We start from the raw sequence: 15,688 nt of genomic DNA, 5'->3' as shown, positions 1-15,688 counted from the left end.
TGCTGCTCACGAAGAAACAATCTTTGAAACTCTTTAATTTTAATCGCTAAATTTATTTTCAATAAAAATTCTCAAGTACTTTTGTATGAAATAATGAAGAATGGTATATAGCATCTATAAATTTCGCAGGGTTTGGTTCAACGTTAAAATTGAATTATTTAAAGAATTTGTTGCAACAAGTTATTTGCAATACCCAACAGTTTCATGCGTTCGTTGGATTACAGATTCATTTGAAGATAGATTTCATGTTAATTTTTTCAAACAATTTGCGTGTAGAATACATAATAAGTTTTAAATGAAAGATGTACATTTAAAGATCAAAATAAACGTTAAACGAATATCATGGACGGAAGATACTCTTCCAAATTTTCGCTCAGTGTGCCATTAATGTAAACAAGCGTGTTTGCCCCATGAATATAATCTAGGGAAAATTGAAATATTTGATTACGTGAAAGGAAATTATCAACTTTACTTTCATACACTCACACGTTACACCTATTGGTATGATTATTAATGCACTTAATTCGTATTCAACAGAAAGAAAAAAGAAAGAAAAAAGATGCGTTGCCTCCGTTACAATAATCAATTATTATTGCCCCCGACGCAGCAGTGGGTATTCTGCACTCACTGAGTTGATAGTTCAATTCATTAAAACAGCTAGACAGCTGCAAATTTAAACAATTACCTAAAATGAGTGTTGACCTTATGTCAACTAATCATTAGCATAAATCACGGGGTGTAACATCACAATGGACGATCAAACTGTTACATTGAATAAACAGATAAGGACTTGGTTAATCCGTACAAGTTCTTATTTCTTTGTGCCTTGCGGCTGTCATATATATATATATATATATATATATATATATATATATATATATAAAACAATATTTACATTTCCTACGTTTTTGCCTTTGATATCTGTACGAATTATAATGATAGCCATTTCCCCATGCATGCGTTGCAGTCGTGTGTATGGATTTTGATGAAAATAGTACATCTATTATAACGTCAGGGAATTCGACAGAAATAAAAGTAGAATCAAAATATAGAAAATAAATGTCTTAAATACATTTATATACATTCTCAGTAAACGGAAAATTGGTTAGAGAATAAGAAAATAAGAAAGAAAACAACATAAGGGCTTTTATTTCAAATCTTCAGATCCCCCTGGTCCATCTTTCCGCCCAAGGAAAAAGTGCCTCAGCCAAATGACAGCATTCCCTCCACCCTCATCCTCTTTTTCTAAGTTATCTATCCGTTTCCGGTTCTATTACTAGAATGAACAAAACAAGGTTTATTTCAAAACTTGAAATCTTACATTAAAATTCATCTTATAGAATTAGGTCTTTGTCGACTCAATAAGTTGAGAATAAGTATATATTCTAGAAAACATATTTCGATCTATATTATTGATTTGCTTGACAAATACACAAATGAGTAAGTTACAGCCTTTATATATGTATATCACATATTTATTTCAATTTTCAGAAGATTTGAAGCTGATAACGTTACCACATTTAAGCCTACTGGTTACAAATATATTTACATAATTGAAACATATTACTAACCAAAAAATATATACCTAAACCTTTTCAAATGTTTAAGGATATCGTTTTTCCATATCTAGACAGATAAGACGTACTGCATTACGACAATCAATATTTTTAAAAAGCACATTGACTTTATTATACTAAAATAAGATTTTGTTTCTTTTTCTTTTGAAAAACAAATAATTATTTATATTTCAATGAATTAATATTTTATACACAAAGATTGGGCAGCAGGCACAGCCAAAAATTCTCTTCCTACTTTTGAATCTAATGGCAATTTTTCGAGATTATTCATCATCTGAAAAACATCGGATACCCGAAATAAAATAAACTTTTTTTCTCAAAACAATTCATCCCTATCATTTAAACACACAGCGATGTAAATTAATGTAGATTATGTTATTCCCATATCAAGATAATCACTTTTAATTTACGATATCATATGGGGCAGTCCTTTTTACATATTACCAATACAAGAATATAGTAAAGTACGACTTGATATTGTGCAGCCAATCCCATATCAAGTTATCTAATCTCATCACCCTGTATTTCCTTTTCCTGCATCGCTGTTACAGCATGGTAGCTTTCTTTTCGAAAGGAGACCCAAAAGCCAATCAAGTTATCATACTCATTGGCCTTCATCAGTGGTAGGGGGTGGGTAAATGTAGTACTGGGTCATGGCAAGACCATCATATCGATGGTATACCAGGGGAAATAAAAAAAGGAATATTAAATCTCATCTGGTCTGTTGTTCCTCCTTCATCTGTCTTTTACGACGGAGGGCTGTCAGTGTGCGAAATAGGTCGCCAATCTTAAGTTAGTAAAAACTTTATCTACAGTACAAAGTAAAATATGGATTGGAGAATCACTAGCCTCAGCACGGCTTGGTTTCTCTCTCCACCTCTTTTAAACGGTGGGGAGACTGTGTCTGGAGTGCCTTGTATGGTATATGATGCACTGGCACTATTACTCAGCAGCAATCCCCCCGGAGGAACAGGGACATCAGATAGGTTCAAAACCATTCTAAATCCTTTATGTCATCCACACATTTGGATTTCCAGCACCTGTGAGTACCACGGCACCACTGGTTTGCCCGTTTTACATTACTATGTCGGTATCTGGTTATCTCCTCTGGTTCGGATTCACAATGCGGCCATACCACCCACACTCCCACCTAGACACTTAACTGTTGTGTGTGCCAGTTTAATGGTATTTTGTGTGAAATTGTGATGTGCTATCTGACTGGTGAAACTTTGTATGTAGTATGTTGGCATGTAGTACGTATATCAAACATTGGGTAGCTGGGACTTGTTTTCATTGTAATTATAATTATCATCCACAGTAAATCTTCAATAATTTTTGCACTCATCCATTTTGTGGCATCCATGCTCTAGGAAGCAATTCAGGCTTTGAACTAGAGGACATCGTCCGTATCCGCATGTCAGATCCTGTTAAATTAATTATAAATACATGCAAAAGGACTGTGCCGATATATTGGGTGAAATTTGTTTTTGGTGTGATAAAATAAATGTATAGAATTAAGCAAAAATGCAAAAGTAAGGGTTGTTAAATAGGAAAATTTTGTGATAGTAAATTTGTTTTTCCTTTCGATGATTTTTCAGGCATATAGAGATGTCACCAGTTGTAGGTAAAGTATTACAAATTTAGACCTATGCTTACCCCTCAGGGCCGTAGCAGCGAGGTTCATTGCCGCGAACACGGGACCTCCGTTGGTAAGGTCATATCCAAACGACCCATAATTGTCTAAATGCCGAGCGTTTTGCGAAATAACATCTCTACCTTTATTTACGTCTTAGGTTTGACGTAGCCACGGCAAGAGCAGGGCTCGAACTTACGACCTTCCGGTCACAAAGCGAACGCCCTTAAGGAGGTACTCATTGTCATAATGGCTGGCTTCCTATGAAAGCACAAATGAAAATATAAGTACTAGCAATATTTGTCTATTGATTTCTAATTTCACATTGCTGGGTAGCTTAGTAGGATAGCACGTATACTGCTGACCTGTAGATCGCGGGTTCGAATCGAGCAGGGGGTTTATTTTTTTTTCCAGATTGCTTTCCACTGAAACTGCATTTTTTAACTAAATAATTCCAATGTTATTTGTTACAACTGTTTTGATTGGACAAAAATAAAGCTGAACAATAGTTTACACATCAATAAATCCGAAAACGCGATGTATTCATACACGCCTGAAAACAAATAACGCATTGCGGGGAAACTATTCAAATTCTTGTAATTGTTAATAAAGTGAATGAATTGGAATTATAAGAATCAAACATTCTTTTTAAAGAATTTATCGATGAGTAAATTCCGGACATTTTACTCACAAACTTAACATAAAAGTGCTTCGCACTTTTATTCAGTTTGTGAGTAAAATGTCCGGAGTTTACACATCGATGAATTTTTCAAAAAGAATGTTTAATCCTATAATGAAGTAAATTTGAAAGTTGTTCAACTTCAAACTTTTGCTGTACATATCCTCCACTTTTCATTCATATCAAATATCTCTGTTGTAGCATTCCTCCTTAACCGAATTATATGAGCGGTGTGGTATATACGGTGAGCGGTATATACGGTAAAGAGACGTGCTAACCTATTGAGCTAGGCGATCATTTTTTAAATGAATGGACAAATATTGCTGACATTTATATTTTCATTCATGTCTTAAAAGAAAGTCAACCATTATGACGATTTAGAGTACCTCCTTAATATTTAGTCAATATTTGTTGTTTTTGTCGCTGCCACACACTAAATGGTCATTGAGAATGGATATTTGAAAGGTGAAGATAACGAACAGTGATCAATCTCCTAACTCACACAAGCAATACAAAATAGATATTTGGGCAAACACGGACCCCTGGACACACCAGAGGTGGGATCACGTGCCTAGGAGGAGTAAGCACCCACTGTCGACCGGTCACACCCACCGAGAGCCCTATATCTTGATCAGGTAAACGGAGTTATTCGTAGTCAAAATCAGTATGTAAAGAGCAAGGTACGGCTTTGGCCAAAATATGCCCTGTCACGAAAATTAACCAAAATACTAAATCTGTTATTTGAGAATGAGCCATTTATAACTATGACCATTGCTATTTTTTAAACTAATTCAAATACGTTTGGTTGTGGGTGTTTGAGTTTCCCTGACGGCCCCCAGTGAGCTTACTCTTTTTCGAAAATCAGGGAAACGATTTTTTGCTTGCCTAGGGGTTGTGATCCTTGACACGGGACACCGTTTAACGTCCCATCCGACGGACATAAAACTTAAAAATACATAAACAGGTAAAAAGGGTCATTTCGTATATATAAACAGTTGCATTATAAAACTTTTTAAATTATCCTGTAAAAATCGCATTCTTGTAAATATTGTATATTATAATGATTGGCAACATTTGTAAAAAGTTCTTTCATTGACCACACATTATTAAAAAGTCTATTAATTTCGTATGGGCGTAAAATCACTACATTTTAAAGGAATGTGATGTGGCATCTGATCCCACCTCTGGTGTGCCAAGGGGCCTGTGTTTGCCCTATATTATTGATTTTGTATTCTTTAGTGGAATTATGAGATTGATTACTGTTCGTTATTTTCGTTTCCCTCGTTGCAAGGCTCTGACCTTGAATTCCTTAATTTAGCCATAATGAGGATTTCCAAAATTGCGACTATTGTTTGACCTTCAATACCTCCTAATTATGTTTTAAAAACATTATTAGAAATCATTACAATTATGAATTTATATAGCTCTTGCTCTCTCGCTCTCTCTCTCTATCTCTCTCTCTCTCTTCATATTCTGGTCTCAAGATTGCGGCTTTAATTCGCTTTTTAAAAGGGGGAGGGGGGGGGTTAAGAAGAACAAAAATGTATTGACCTTGAAAACTAGTATATCATCAATATATCATCTTTAGACTTCTAAACCATGATAAAACATTATTCTAAATATTCATAAGTACGGATTCACATAGTTCTTTATGTTTCGATATTACAATTTCAAGATTTGTTTGACCTTGAAAAATATATTAGCTGAAAATTAATACAGTATGTTTTCTTTAGACTTCTCTCCCGTTCACCGTTGGATTGTTGATTTTAGTGAGATATTTATTTGTTTATTAATTGGTTTTGCAGTTTAATCGTGTTCTTTTAGTGATCATATTATTTTTCGTTGTCGACACTGTTTACCATATCCGAATCCACAGTGGTACGGACTACGAAAATATTTTTAAACTTAATCATTCCAAATCATTATCTTCCCACCATCTTATTTCACTATCTCATTGTTTTCTCACTAAATTTGTCTGATTTCTATAATTTTGAAAATAATGCTATTTTCATCCCGACCCGACTATGGTACAATCTCTAGATACACCATCGTCTGTAGACACACATACAACGAAACCATTTTTCTTAATTCAGTATAACAGTGTATCATTCTTGTTAACAATGTAGATTATTAATATTTGTCGTTTTTTGATGGTGTGTGATATTTGTTTATGTAATATATGTATCTTGATAAAGACGCGGGTTGCGTCGAAAATTGGAGTTTTAAATAATTAACAGTGTCATGGTCCTTTCAGTGCTTTTAAATGTACACATGTAATATATATATATATATATATATATATATATATATATATATATATATATATATAACACGAAGCTATTAATTTTCTAAATACCGGCATTAATTGTGGAAAGTATCAAATATCATTTCAAAACTTTGACTTTAAATCGCTTTTTCAAACAATACACAAAACCAGACATAAAACGACATAAAACGCATCGATCCGCATGAAGATCTACATTGTTTATATATTAATTTAAATTTCTCTCGAAGAAAGTATTGAAGTTTAACAAAATCTGCTAACAGAGCTCGAAGGTACACGTTTCAAGTGTTTCATGATTTAAGCCGCAATGTCTTCATCTCTCTTCAGCGATTCCAGACGAAATTCACTTTTGGTGTGTCCTTTATGTGACGAGGGTTTGAAAAATCCAAGCACTCTGCCATGTTCTCACATATTCTGCGAATCATGCATCAAGGCTTACGTCACGGGATTTTCTCAAAACGGAAGGCTTCCGAACATCGAGGTTCCATGTCCGGTATGCAGGGAACCCATTCCACTCTTAGAAGATTTTCTTTCGTCTGTGTCATTGTCTCACAGGTCCAAAAGAAATTCGTCCTCTTACAACGACCTTCTGGATTTGCCTCAAAGGTCTTCGAGGTTAAGTCCTCGTTCAGGTATGCTTGGTTCACAAAGTGCTCATAACACTATGCAGCTTCCCAACCTTCAGATTTCTCCGCGTCCGTTTACGTCCTTCATGGACAAAACTTTCCAGATGAGATTTTGCGAGCCTTGTCAAGGTAAAGAAGAACCCCTCAAGGCCGCGTCTCACTGGTGCATTTACTGCCAGGAAGGACTGTGTGCATTCTGCATCGACCAACATAAAAGCATGAAGCTTTTAAAAGATCATGAGATTGTGGACATATTTTCACTAAAACCTGAACACATATATGATGAGGATAGCACCGGTACTTGTTCTTTTCATTCAGAGAAAGAATTGGATTTATTTTGTGTGAATCATGCATGTCTTGTGTGTGTGACCTGCGTTGCGTTGGATCACCGAAAATGTGAAAACGTAAAGAGTGTGGAAGATGTAGAGATGGCAAAGGACCTCGGAATTGATCTAGATAATTTACTGGGTGGTGTTGATGAATGCATTCAATACGCGGATTCTGTCATTCAATTCAAAGATGAAAATAGGAGGAAACTGATAAAAGAGAAAGGACAAGTCACAGAGAAGGTGGCTGCGAAAGTGAAATATTCCAAGATCGTTCTGGATACCCTAGAATCCCAAGCTCTGCAGCAGATAGAAAAAGTTCATCAAGCAGAGATAAATCTGCTGGACGAACAGATAGCGCGCTATCGAAAAATGATGAGTGCCATGACCTCCAGAAAAGAGAAACTGGAGTCTAGCATTAGAAGAAACATTAAGGGGCATATACTTTTCCACGCCCCCGCAGCAGATGAACTGAAGCGATACACGGAAACAGAATTTGTGTCCGATCAATCTGCTAACAAAGAAAGATCATACAATTACACCTTTTCTTCTGATTTTGAAGAAAACGTTTTAGCGGAAAAAGCAATCGGCCGTTTAACTTCCCATGAAAACAAAATCAAACTGGCAGATCCTCCGAAACACAAGTCTTTATCCAACAGTACCGTAGAGAAATTGTCTCAATTCAACGGCAGTATCTCATCTGATCAGAAAGTTTGCAATTTCACTGGCGCGGTTTACATGGATAATGGAAACATCGTTCTTGCCGACAATGAAAATGGAAGCTTAAAACTGTTCGACCAAGAAGGAAAATTCAAACACTCTCTAAGCTGTGGTGATGCAAAATATGACGCACCATGGGATATGACCGGTATTGATGGTGACCATATTGCTGTAACCTTTCCACTTCGAAAAAAGGTTAGAATTTACAGAGTTCGAGACTCTATCGCTCCCGTCAGGTACTTTGAAACTTATGGAGCATGTCGAGGAATCGCGTTTCACAATGGCGGATTCATTGTTACATTCTCCGAAATGGGGAAATCCAAAGCGGCCATCAAGTTTATCGACAAACGAGGAAAAATTTCAAAAATCCTTTATGGTGATAAAACCGGAATCAACAAACTTAAAGGCCCGTACTACATTTCATCCTGTCCGGATGAACGTGGAAGGTTCTTCATCACCGACATCCGGCAAAACATGCTTCTGGTTCTCAACCCTGATCAATCCATGGAACTGGTCCTCCAAGACGAAGTGAACCTTAAAGGTGCTGCCGGTGTAGAGGTGGACAGTGACAATAATGTGTATGTCTGCTGCAATGGCGCCAGCCTGGTCGTGCGTCTAGTGGAGAATCTGACTAAACAACAGATCATCATTGGCAAAGTGAAATACCCCGTCAAACTCTGCTTTAATCCTCGTCTGAGAAACATTTTCTTCATCACGAATCAATCAATTGATGCCTGTGACACAATTATCTTATACAATCAATGCTAGAGAACATTCCATGTAAATCAAAGACAAAACGTTTGGAAGACCAATCCTATGGAGCCCGGTGTAAACTTTTGTACAAAATATCGACGGTTGTAGGTTTATTTGCTGTGTTGTTCTAAAACTGTTAATGTATCAATATGCACAATGTTTGATTGTTTGCTGTTTAGTTGTGGGTTTAAGGATGTTTTGGTTACATGGTCAAGACATTTAACCTAACTCAATCCCAGAATACCTAATGTGTGCAATCATATTTTAAAAAGAAAAGCATTTCCTTTAAAGATATTTTTTCGTTTGAAAATTGTAACGTAAAGTACATTCATTCCTTCCAAAACCAGGGAAAGTGTATTTTCATTGTTCTGAACCGTTCGATAAACGATTCAAGTGATGTAAGAAGGATAACTCCAAAAGACTAACGAGCTGTCGGTGTAAAACAGCAAACGTTTGCCTTTAAATATACATTTTGTACTCTCTGGCTTTCTTGTGTATTGATTTAGCAACGAAGACACAATAATTATTTTATGATTTACTTGAATATACATGATCAAATTTAGTATAAAATGCTCAGGTGAGAATATGACCTCTTGGAGGAACTCATTACCGCTACACAACCATAAATTAAATTATCCATCTCTAGCTATTTCAGATGTATTTTATACATGTGCATTCATAAGGCGCTGGCTAATGGTAGCGATAACGTAGACTATTTAGACGTGGTAATGAACATGTGGTAATTTTGAGAATATGGTGGTATCTTGATGCAACTTGGCCTTTTATGTTAGTATTTTATATGATTAATTCAAGACAACATAAAGAATAAAATTATGACTTGATAATTAATTAATTGTATTTGAAAAGCAGTTTTAGAAGGAAGATTTATTTTTTTTAAATAAGTCCCTACTACTACCACAAATATATACTTGTTGCACATGACACAATACACTGAGAACCAGGTTTTTCCTCCTCGTTTTTCCACCCCATTTGCCCGTTCCCTCCAAAACATTCTACATCTAAAGGAAACCACCAATTATCTCCCCAAAGATTTGCTTATTGCATAAAATGTAAGAAGGGTTCTGGGAACCAGGTTTTCTATTGAAAACAATGCCGTTTTTCAATCCATAATTGGCCTCCAAGGTTAAAATGAAAAGTCTGAAACCTTATTGTACTTATATAGGACACCACCAATTACCTTCCAAAAGAGGATTTGGCTACAGCGTAAAATGTAAGAGGAGTTGTGGAAATCGGTTTTTTAATCGAAAAAATGTCATTTTTTGACTCCCAGGATAAAAATGAAATTTCCGAAACCTTATTACACATCTGCAGGACACCACCAATCATTTTTCAAAATGGCTACTGTGTAAAATATAACAGGAGTTCTGGGAATCCAAAAGATTAATTGGTTACTGCTTAGAATAAAAGTAGAGTTTGAGGAAGAAGAAATTGTGATAGACGGACGGAACAGGTTAACAGTATAACCGAAATTTCTTTAGAAAGTGGGGGTATAATCAAGAACCCCATGGGTCACAGGACTCCGGAATAGTTGGAAGTGTTGAAGAGGGTCCTTACAGTTTTTGAAAAGAGTATTTTAAATTTCTCCAATATACATGCATTCCTATTTAAAATTTCAAACCTCTATACAAAATACCGGTAGTTGTTTGACTTGTGCTGTTCTAGAACTGTTAGTGTATCAATCAGCCCCACATTGTCCTGGGAGTCGTTGTGAAGCGGAATCTGCACTACAAGAAGATGCTAGTATATCAGCCAAACAAAACCGAACTCTAGTGGAGAAGGAGAGTTTGGACAATCTTTCTACGTATAATATTCAACCCCTATTATTGACCCATCTCTCCGTGAGTGTCATCGTTTGAACAAGTTGAATATTCACTACATGTGGATGTGTTTCTCAACAAATTGTATCTCATGTGCCTACGTAATTTTTCCCTTTATTGCTCTATGTTACGAGTCCAACTCCTATCGTTGATATGATTCATGGTGTGTACAAAATCTAATGTACACTACGTGAAAATGCTTGCTAGTTCAATGCATATTAATTTAACAACCGCTACTTAGTGGTTCTTAAGAAGAATTTTAAAACAAAAATCTTAGATATGATATATGTGATACTTCAAACCCCTATCGTTTTCCCGCCCTGGCCCCATGGGTCATAGTTTGAACAAAACACGAGTGAGGGTATAATGTGTTCAGATGTTTACATATTTTCCTAAACAAACCCCCTGCCCCACCTTGTACGTGGCTTTATGATTTGAGTAAACTTCAAATCTATACTTTACATATTGAGAGAGATGTCTTCATGCAAAATTTGACTTTTAGGTTTCAGCGGATCTAGACATTTATCGAACATATACATGTACATTCACATTTATCGAACATATACATGTACATCCAATTGTCAGCATTCCCCGGTCATATCCCCTTGTAAGTATAGGTATGTCCTTCATTTGAACCGACTTGAATCCCCATTACCCAAGGATACATGTCAAGTTTAGATGAAGTTGGTCCAGTGGCTCTAAAGAGGTCTAAAATACAAGTTAATGGTCATGGCAAAGGTGGACAAACGTTGATCAGAAGAGCTCATTTGAGCCTACAGTTCCGGTGAGCTAAGCTCCCCGCAAGCCGCACTGCTGGACTTCCTACTCTTCTATATGATACATTGACTACACTAAACTAATCCCTTATTACCCGAATTAGGGGCTAACAGCTCTACCAGTATGCATCCAGAGAAAAAGTAGAATCTGATCAAGCAATTTGTCGCATTTTAAGGAATAAAATGTTGTAATTTATCTATTAGATAAAAATGAGTCCCACTATACTTACAACTTCTTTTGATATTTCATAATGATAAATGCTAAGAATATCTCATATTCAGTTAAAATGCTAAGACTCTACGAATTATGTTTTATTTTAACTTCATTATTTCTTGCTTTTTGTGTTTGAGATAAAAAATAAAATAAAATGAACATCAACGTCAAGTGATTGAAATTGATAGCTCATACCTGTAAGCTAATGTCCATGTGAACTTGTAAAACTCACAACCGACGAAACTTTTACTATACATGAATATGTGTAAGCCCCTTCAATAGAGAACAAGGTGTTGTCCTTTAAAAGAAAGGGACTGTGATACGCGGACATATGTAACAGAAACTTAATATTCAAGGTTGAAATAAAGCTGTTTTAAAACAGATTTTTTAAAATCTTGAAACGTGCAAACATTTCAATAGAAATTCTATTGCTGTAATGATATATACAATGTATGCAGGCCTAACGGATATAAAATATTTTGTCCTTTGACCTTTAACATCAGAATTAAGAGTCACCTTTGATTTGTACATTTTTAAGTTCAAAGTCCACAGTCTAGTCTCAATAATAATGGGGCATATATTTCGCACTATGCAAATAAGATGGTTTTTATCGACGAAGTGCAGTTATCATAGAGTTATCTCCCTTGGTGATTGACGTAAGCACCTAACTGAGGGTATGAAAGGGATGCTGTTGCATATGCTAGTTGATTTGTGCCATTTTACAATTTGTTGTCTTTTCGTTATTTCGAGGCGAAAAGACGACAAAACGAAAAGACGACAAAAGCATAATTAGCCACTTTTCTTTTCGTCCCGAAATAATAAAAAGACAACAGGTCGAAAAGACGGCAAAATACAGGCGATTTGGTGAGATTTGTATACTAAAATAACGGTAAAAGTAAATTGTAAAAATGGGACAGACCAGTCCCCCTGCCCACCCTAACCTATTTCAACATGCCTGGTATAACATTTGCACAAAAAGATTTCCTCAGTAGAATACAAGTATCAGAGAATTATAATTTGATTCTAGATGTTTTCTTTTTTGTAAATGTATTTAATAACTATGTACAACAGACATATATTGAATTCCTCTAAAATCAGACAGCACAAATGGCACAAATCAACCACCATACAGAAGTTCCTTTCGTCCCCAGTCCATGCCTCCTTCCTCTCAGTACTACAGAACACCAAACGCTAACACCCTAACAACAAGAGGCCCACAGGACTTATCGGTCACCTGAGCACTAGTGGAAAAAGTATCACTACTCCCAAGGTCTATGAAATCTAAAAAAAAAAAAGTTCCTGTTCTGAATATCTAAGCTAAATTCTCATGTTCAGCAAGAATATAAAACAACTTGTGTTCTTAAAACTTCGATCAATGCCCTCAAAAGTGCATCCTCTGATGAAAGGCTTTAAATAATATAATATGCTTCATACCAAATTTGAAAAGAATTGGACAGATAGTTTTCAAGAAGAAGTTAAAAATGTTCAATTATTAACGCACGACGAACGTCGCCGGATGACAACAAATTGAAATAGGTCACCTGAGTTTACTCAGGTCACCTGAGTTTACTCAGGTCACCTGAGTAAACTCAGGTGACCTAAAAAGTTGTGGGTAAGTAAATTAGCAAATAAAAAAGTCTTATTTCATATGGATAATAAGGCATTAGTGGTTGTTCTGAATAAGCAGTCCTTTCTTTCTTTCTTTATTTCCTCCAGATGGAGATTCTTACAAGTACAATAGTAGTGCATTAATCAAGATATGTGCAAATGTGCAAAATAATATAAGGAATACAAGTAATTACAATGGAAGAGAGGAAGAATACAAAATACCTAAAGAACAGGTTACAATCATATACAAGATTTAGTTACAGTATAACTCGAAGTTTGTTATAATACATTGCTGCTGCATCTCTTATAAAACGAAAGTTCAGAAGATGTAGTTCTGGAATGTCAAAATCTGGCAAGTTTAAGAGCATGCTTCTAGCGCCGAGGATAAATAAATACAAGTCATATTGGGATAGCCCACATAGGTCGGCAGCCAGAGAAATATCAAAGTCTTCAATTAGAGTTTCCCACCAGGCGTCGCGATATAGGATTGTTTCAGAACAAGTAGTTGATACGTGCTCAAACACATTCGTGAAAGGTCTCGCGCACAGTGAGCAAATTTCAGGAGGTGTATCCAGAAGAGTCCATAATTTTACAATAAACTTGCACAGAAGAATCTCGTTATTATTGTGCGGAATATTCCATAACAGAGTTGGTGATTTTCCATCGCAAAGAATGGTAAATCGGGTAAAGTCAGGATCAGCACGCATGCGTTGTCGTCTGGAATCAGAATGGTAAGTGATGACGGAGGATTTAACAGATCTTTTCCACTCTGATTTTGAGGAGAAGGCACCACTTTCAAGATATCGAGGTAAAGCGTGATACAAATTGTATTTGGTCAATAGAGGCATGATGTCCTGAATAAATCAGCGATGTTTGGCACAGGGGTTCATCATATATGAGAATAGACGAGTGAGGAATATGCGCTTTGTGAGATAATTAGTGTCCAGTTCACAAAGACGTCCAAAAAATTGCAGTTTCTTGATGTCAATCTCCGCAGTAATAGGAAGCAGACCCAGGAGGCTTTCACACATATCCGATCTTGTTTGCTGATGAAGACCCATTGCGTGTTTTGCAATAAAATGTTGGAATGTATTGAGGGTGTCGACATCTTTTCGTCGTAGGTCGCACCAGAGTTCGCATCCATATAATACAGAGGGGAGAACTACCTTCTTATATAGCTTGGAGATAGTGATTGGGTTTAGCTGTTCGGATGTTTTTAGTGCAAAAATATGTTTGGTGTCCTTTCATGCAAGCATTCGAAGTTCTGCTACTGGGATCAAATGTGGAATTCAGTAAAATTCCCAGGTGCGTGTATTTCCTGGAAGAGTGAATAACATTCTTGCCTATGTGCCAGGATAATGTGGCCGTATGATTTGCCCTTTTTTGGATAAAAATAGAGTACATTGGATTTGTTTGCATTGAATGTAAAACGCCATTTTGTTGAATACTCGTATATTTTGCGTAGAATTTTCTGTAATCCATGCGGGGTGAGCGCAACACAACAAATGTCATCCGCAAGTGTTGGATTAGAGCTTGTGATATTGAAAATACCGGTATTTGTACACATATTTTGAATTTCGTGCAGCAAGTCATCGATAAATACAAGGTAGAGAAAGGTTGACAAAATACCACCCTGTCTAACGCCTTATGAAATTGGAAACCAATCAGAACTGACTTGGTTAATAACGATATGTGTTTACATGACAATCGTTTATTAGACTCCATGTACGATCCGAAATCCCAAGCCTGTGTAGTTTGCACATTAGACCATGTCGCCATACAGTGTCAAATGCCTTCTGTGTATCAAGAAAGGCTACAAGGACGGGACTCCCATGTTCTATATTGTGGTAAATCGTCTCTTGAAGGTTGAAGGCCGCTGTTATACACCCAAGTGTTTGTTAAAAACCTTGCTGTTGTTGATTTGGAACATTTATCACAGGCTGAATGTAAGTCCGAATTCGGGTTAGCAACAACTTTTCAAAGATTTTAAGGAGACATGGAAGAAGGGCTATGGGTCTGTAACTGTCGGGGGACTTGGACAGGTAGTTTTCAAGAAGTTAAAAATGTTCAATTGTTAACGCACGACGAACGTCGCCGGATGACAACAAATTGAAATAGGTCACCTGAGTAAACTCAGGTGACCTAAAAAGTTGTGGGTAAGTTAATTAGCAAATAAAACAGTCTTACTTCATATGGATAATGAGGCATTAGTGGTTGTTCTGAATAAGCAGTCCTAAAAAATCAAACATGATTTATGAAGTTAATCCGTCCATTTGTTGTAGATTGTATTTGCACATATTATATTTAGAGCAGTTCACATACCTAATAGAGCCAACATTATTGCTTATTAGACTAAATATTGTTTTCATGAAAAACAAATGTCTACCCAGTTCCCCAAATTGGAAGTGCTTCAAATGAAACATCCTCGCCTTAATATACTGCATGGTATGGAGGAGAAAGCATGAGCAGGAACATAGACATTATGAACTCCGATAAGCCACATAGGAAAAGTGTTCACAAACTAGTTTAAACCCACCACCCCTCAGATCCACTATAACTTTGAGGATAACAATTGGATCCTCCTGTCTTGACAATATGCACATCTGCAAATGGCATTGAAGTATTGTACAAGCTTTCAAATCTATCGGATAAGC

The 15,688-nt window shown here is 36.2% G+C and overlaps 1 protein-coding gene across 1 annotated transcript; it reads left to right on the top strand.

The window, feature by feature from the left end:
• The first annotated feature begins 6,451 nt into the window (after positions 1-6,451).
• On the top strand, positions 6,452-9,435 carry LOC125671659 (probable E3 ubiquitin-protein ligase MID2). The gene has a single exon (XM_056163268.1). It carries the CDS (start codon positions 6,481-6,483, stop codon positions 8,611-8,613), a length of 2,133 nt encoding a protein of 710 aa, XP_056019243.1. The 5' UTR covers positions 6,452-6,480; the 3' UTR covers positions 8,614-9,435.
• Positions 9,436-15,688: the final 6,253 nt, after the last annotated feature.

Source organism: Ostrea edulis, chromosome 4 (genome assembly GCF_947568905.1).
Source record: "Ostrea edulis chromosome 4, xbOstEdul1.1, whole genome shotgun sequence".
Taxonomy (NCBI): domain Eukaryota; kingdom Metazoa; phylum Mollusca; class Bivalvia; order Ostreida; family Ostreidae; genus Ostrea; species Ostrea edulis.
This window is presented reverse-complemented; position numbering and strand designations above follow the sequence as displayed.

Coding starts and splice junctions, on each gene's coding strand:
- LOC125671659 (XM_056163268.1), top strand. CDS start 6,481: ATGTCTTCATCTCTCTTCAGCGATTCCAGACGAAATTCACTTTTGGTG.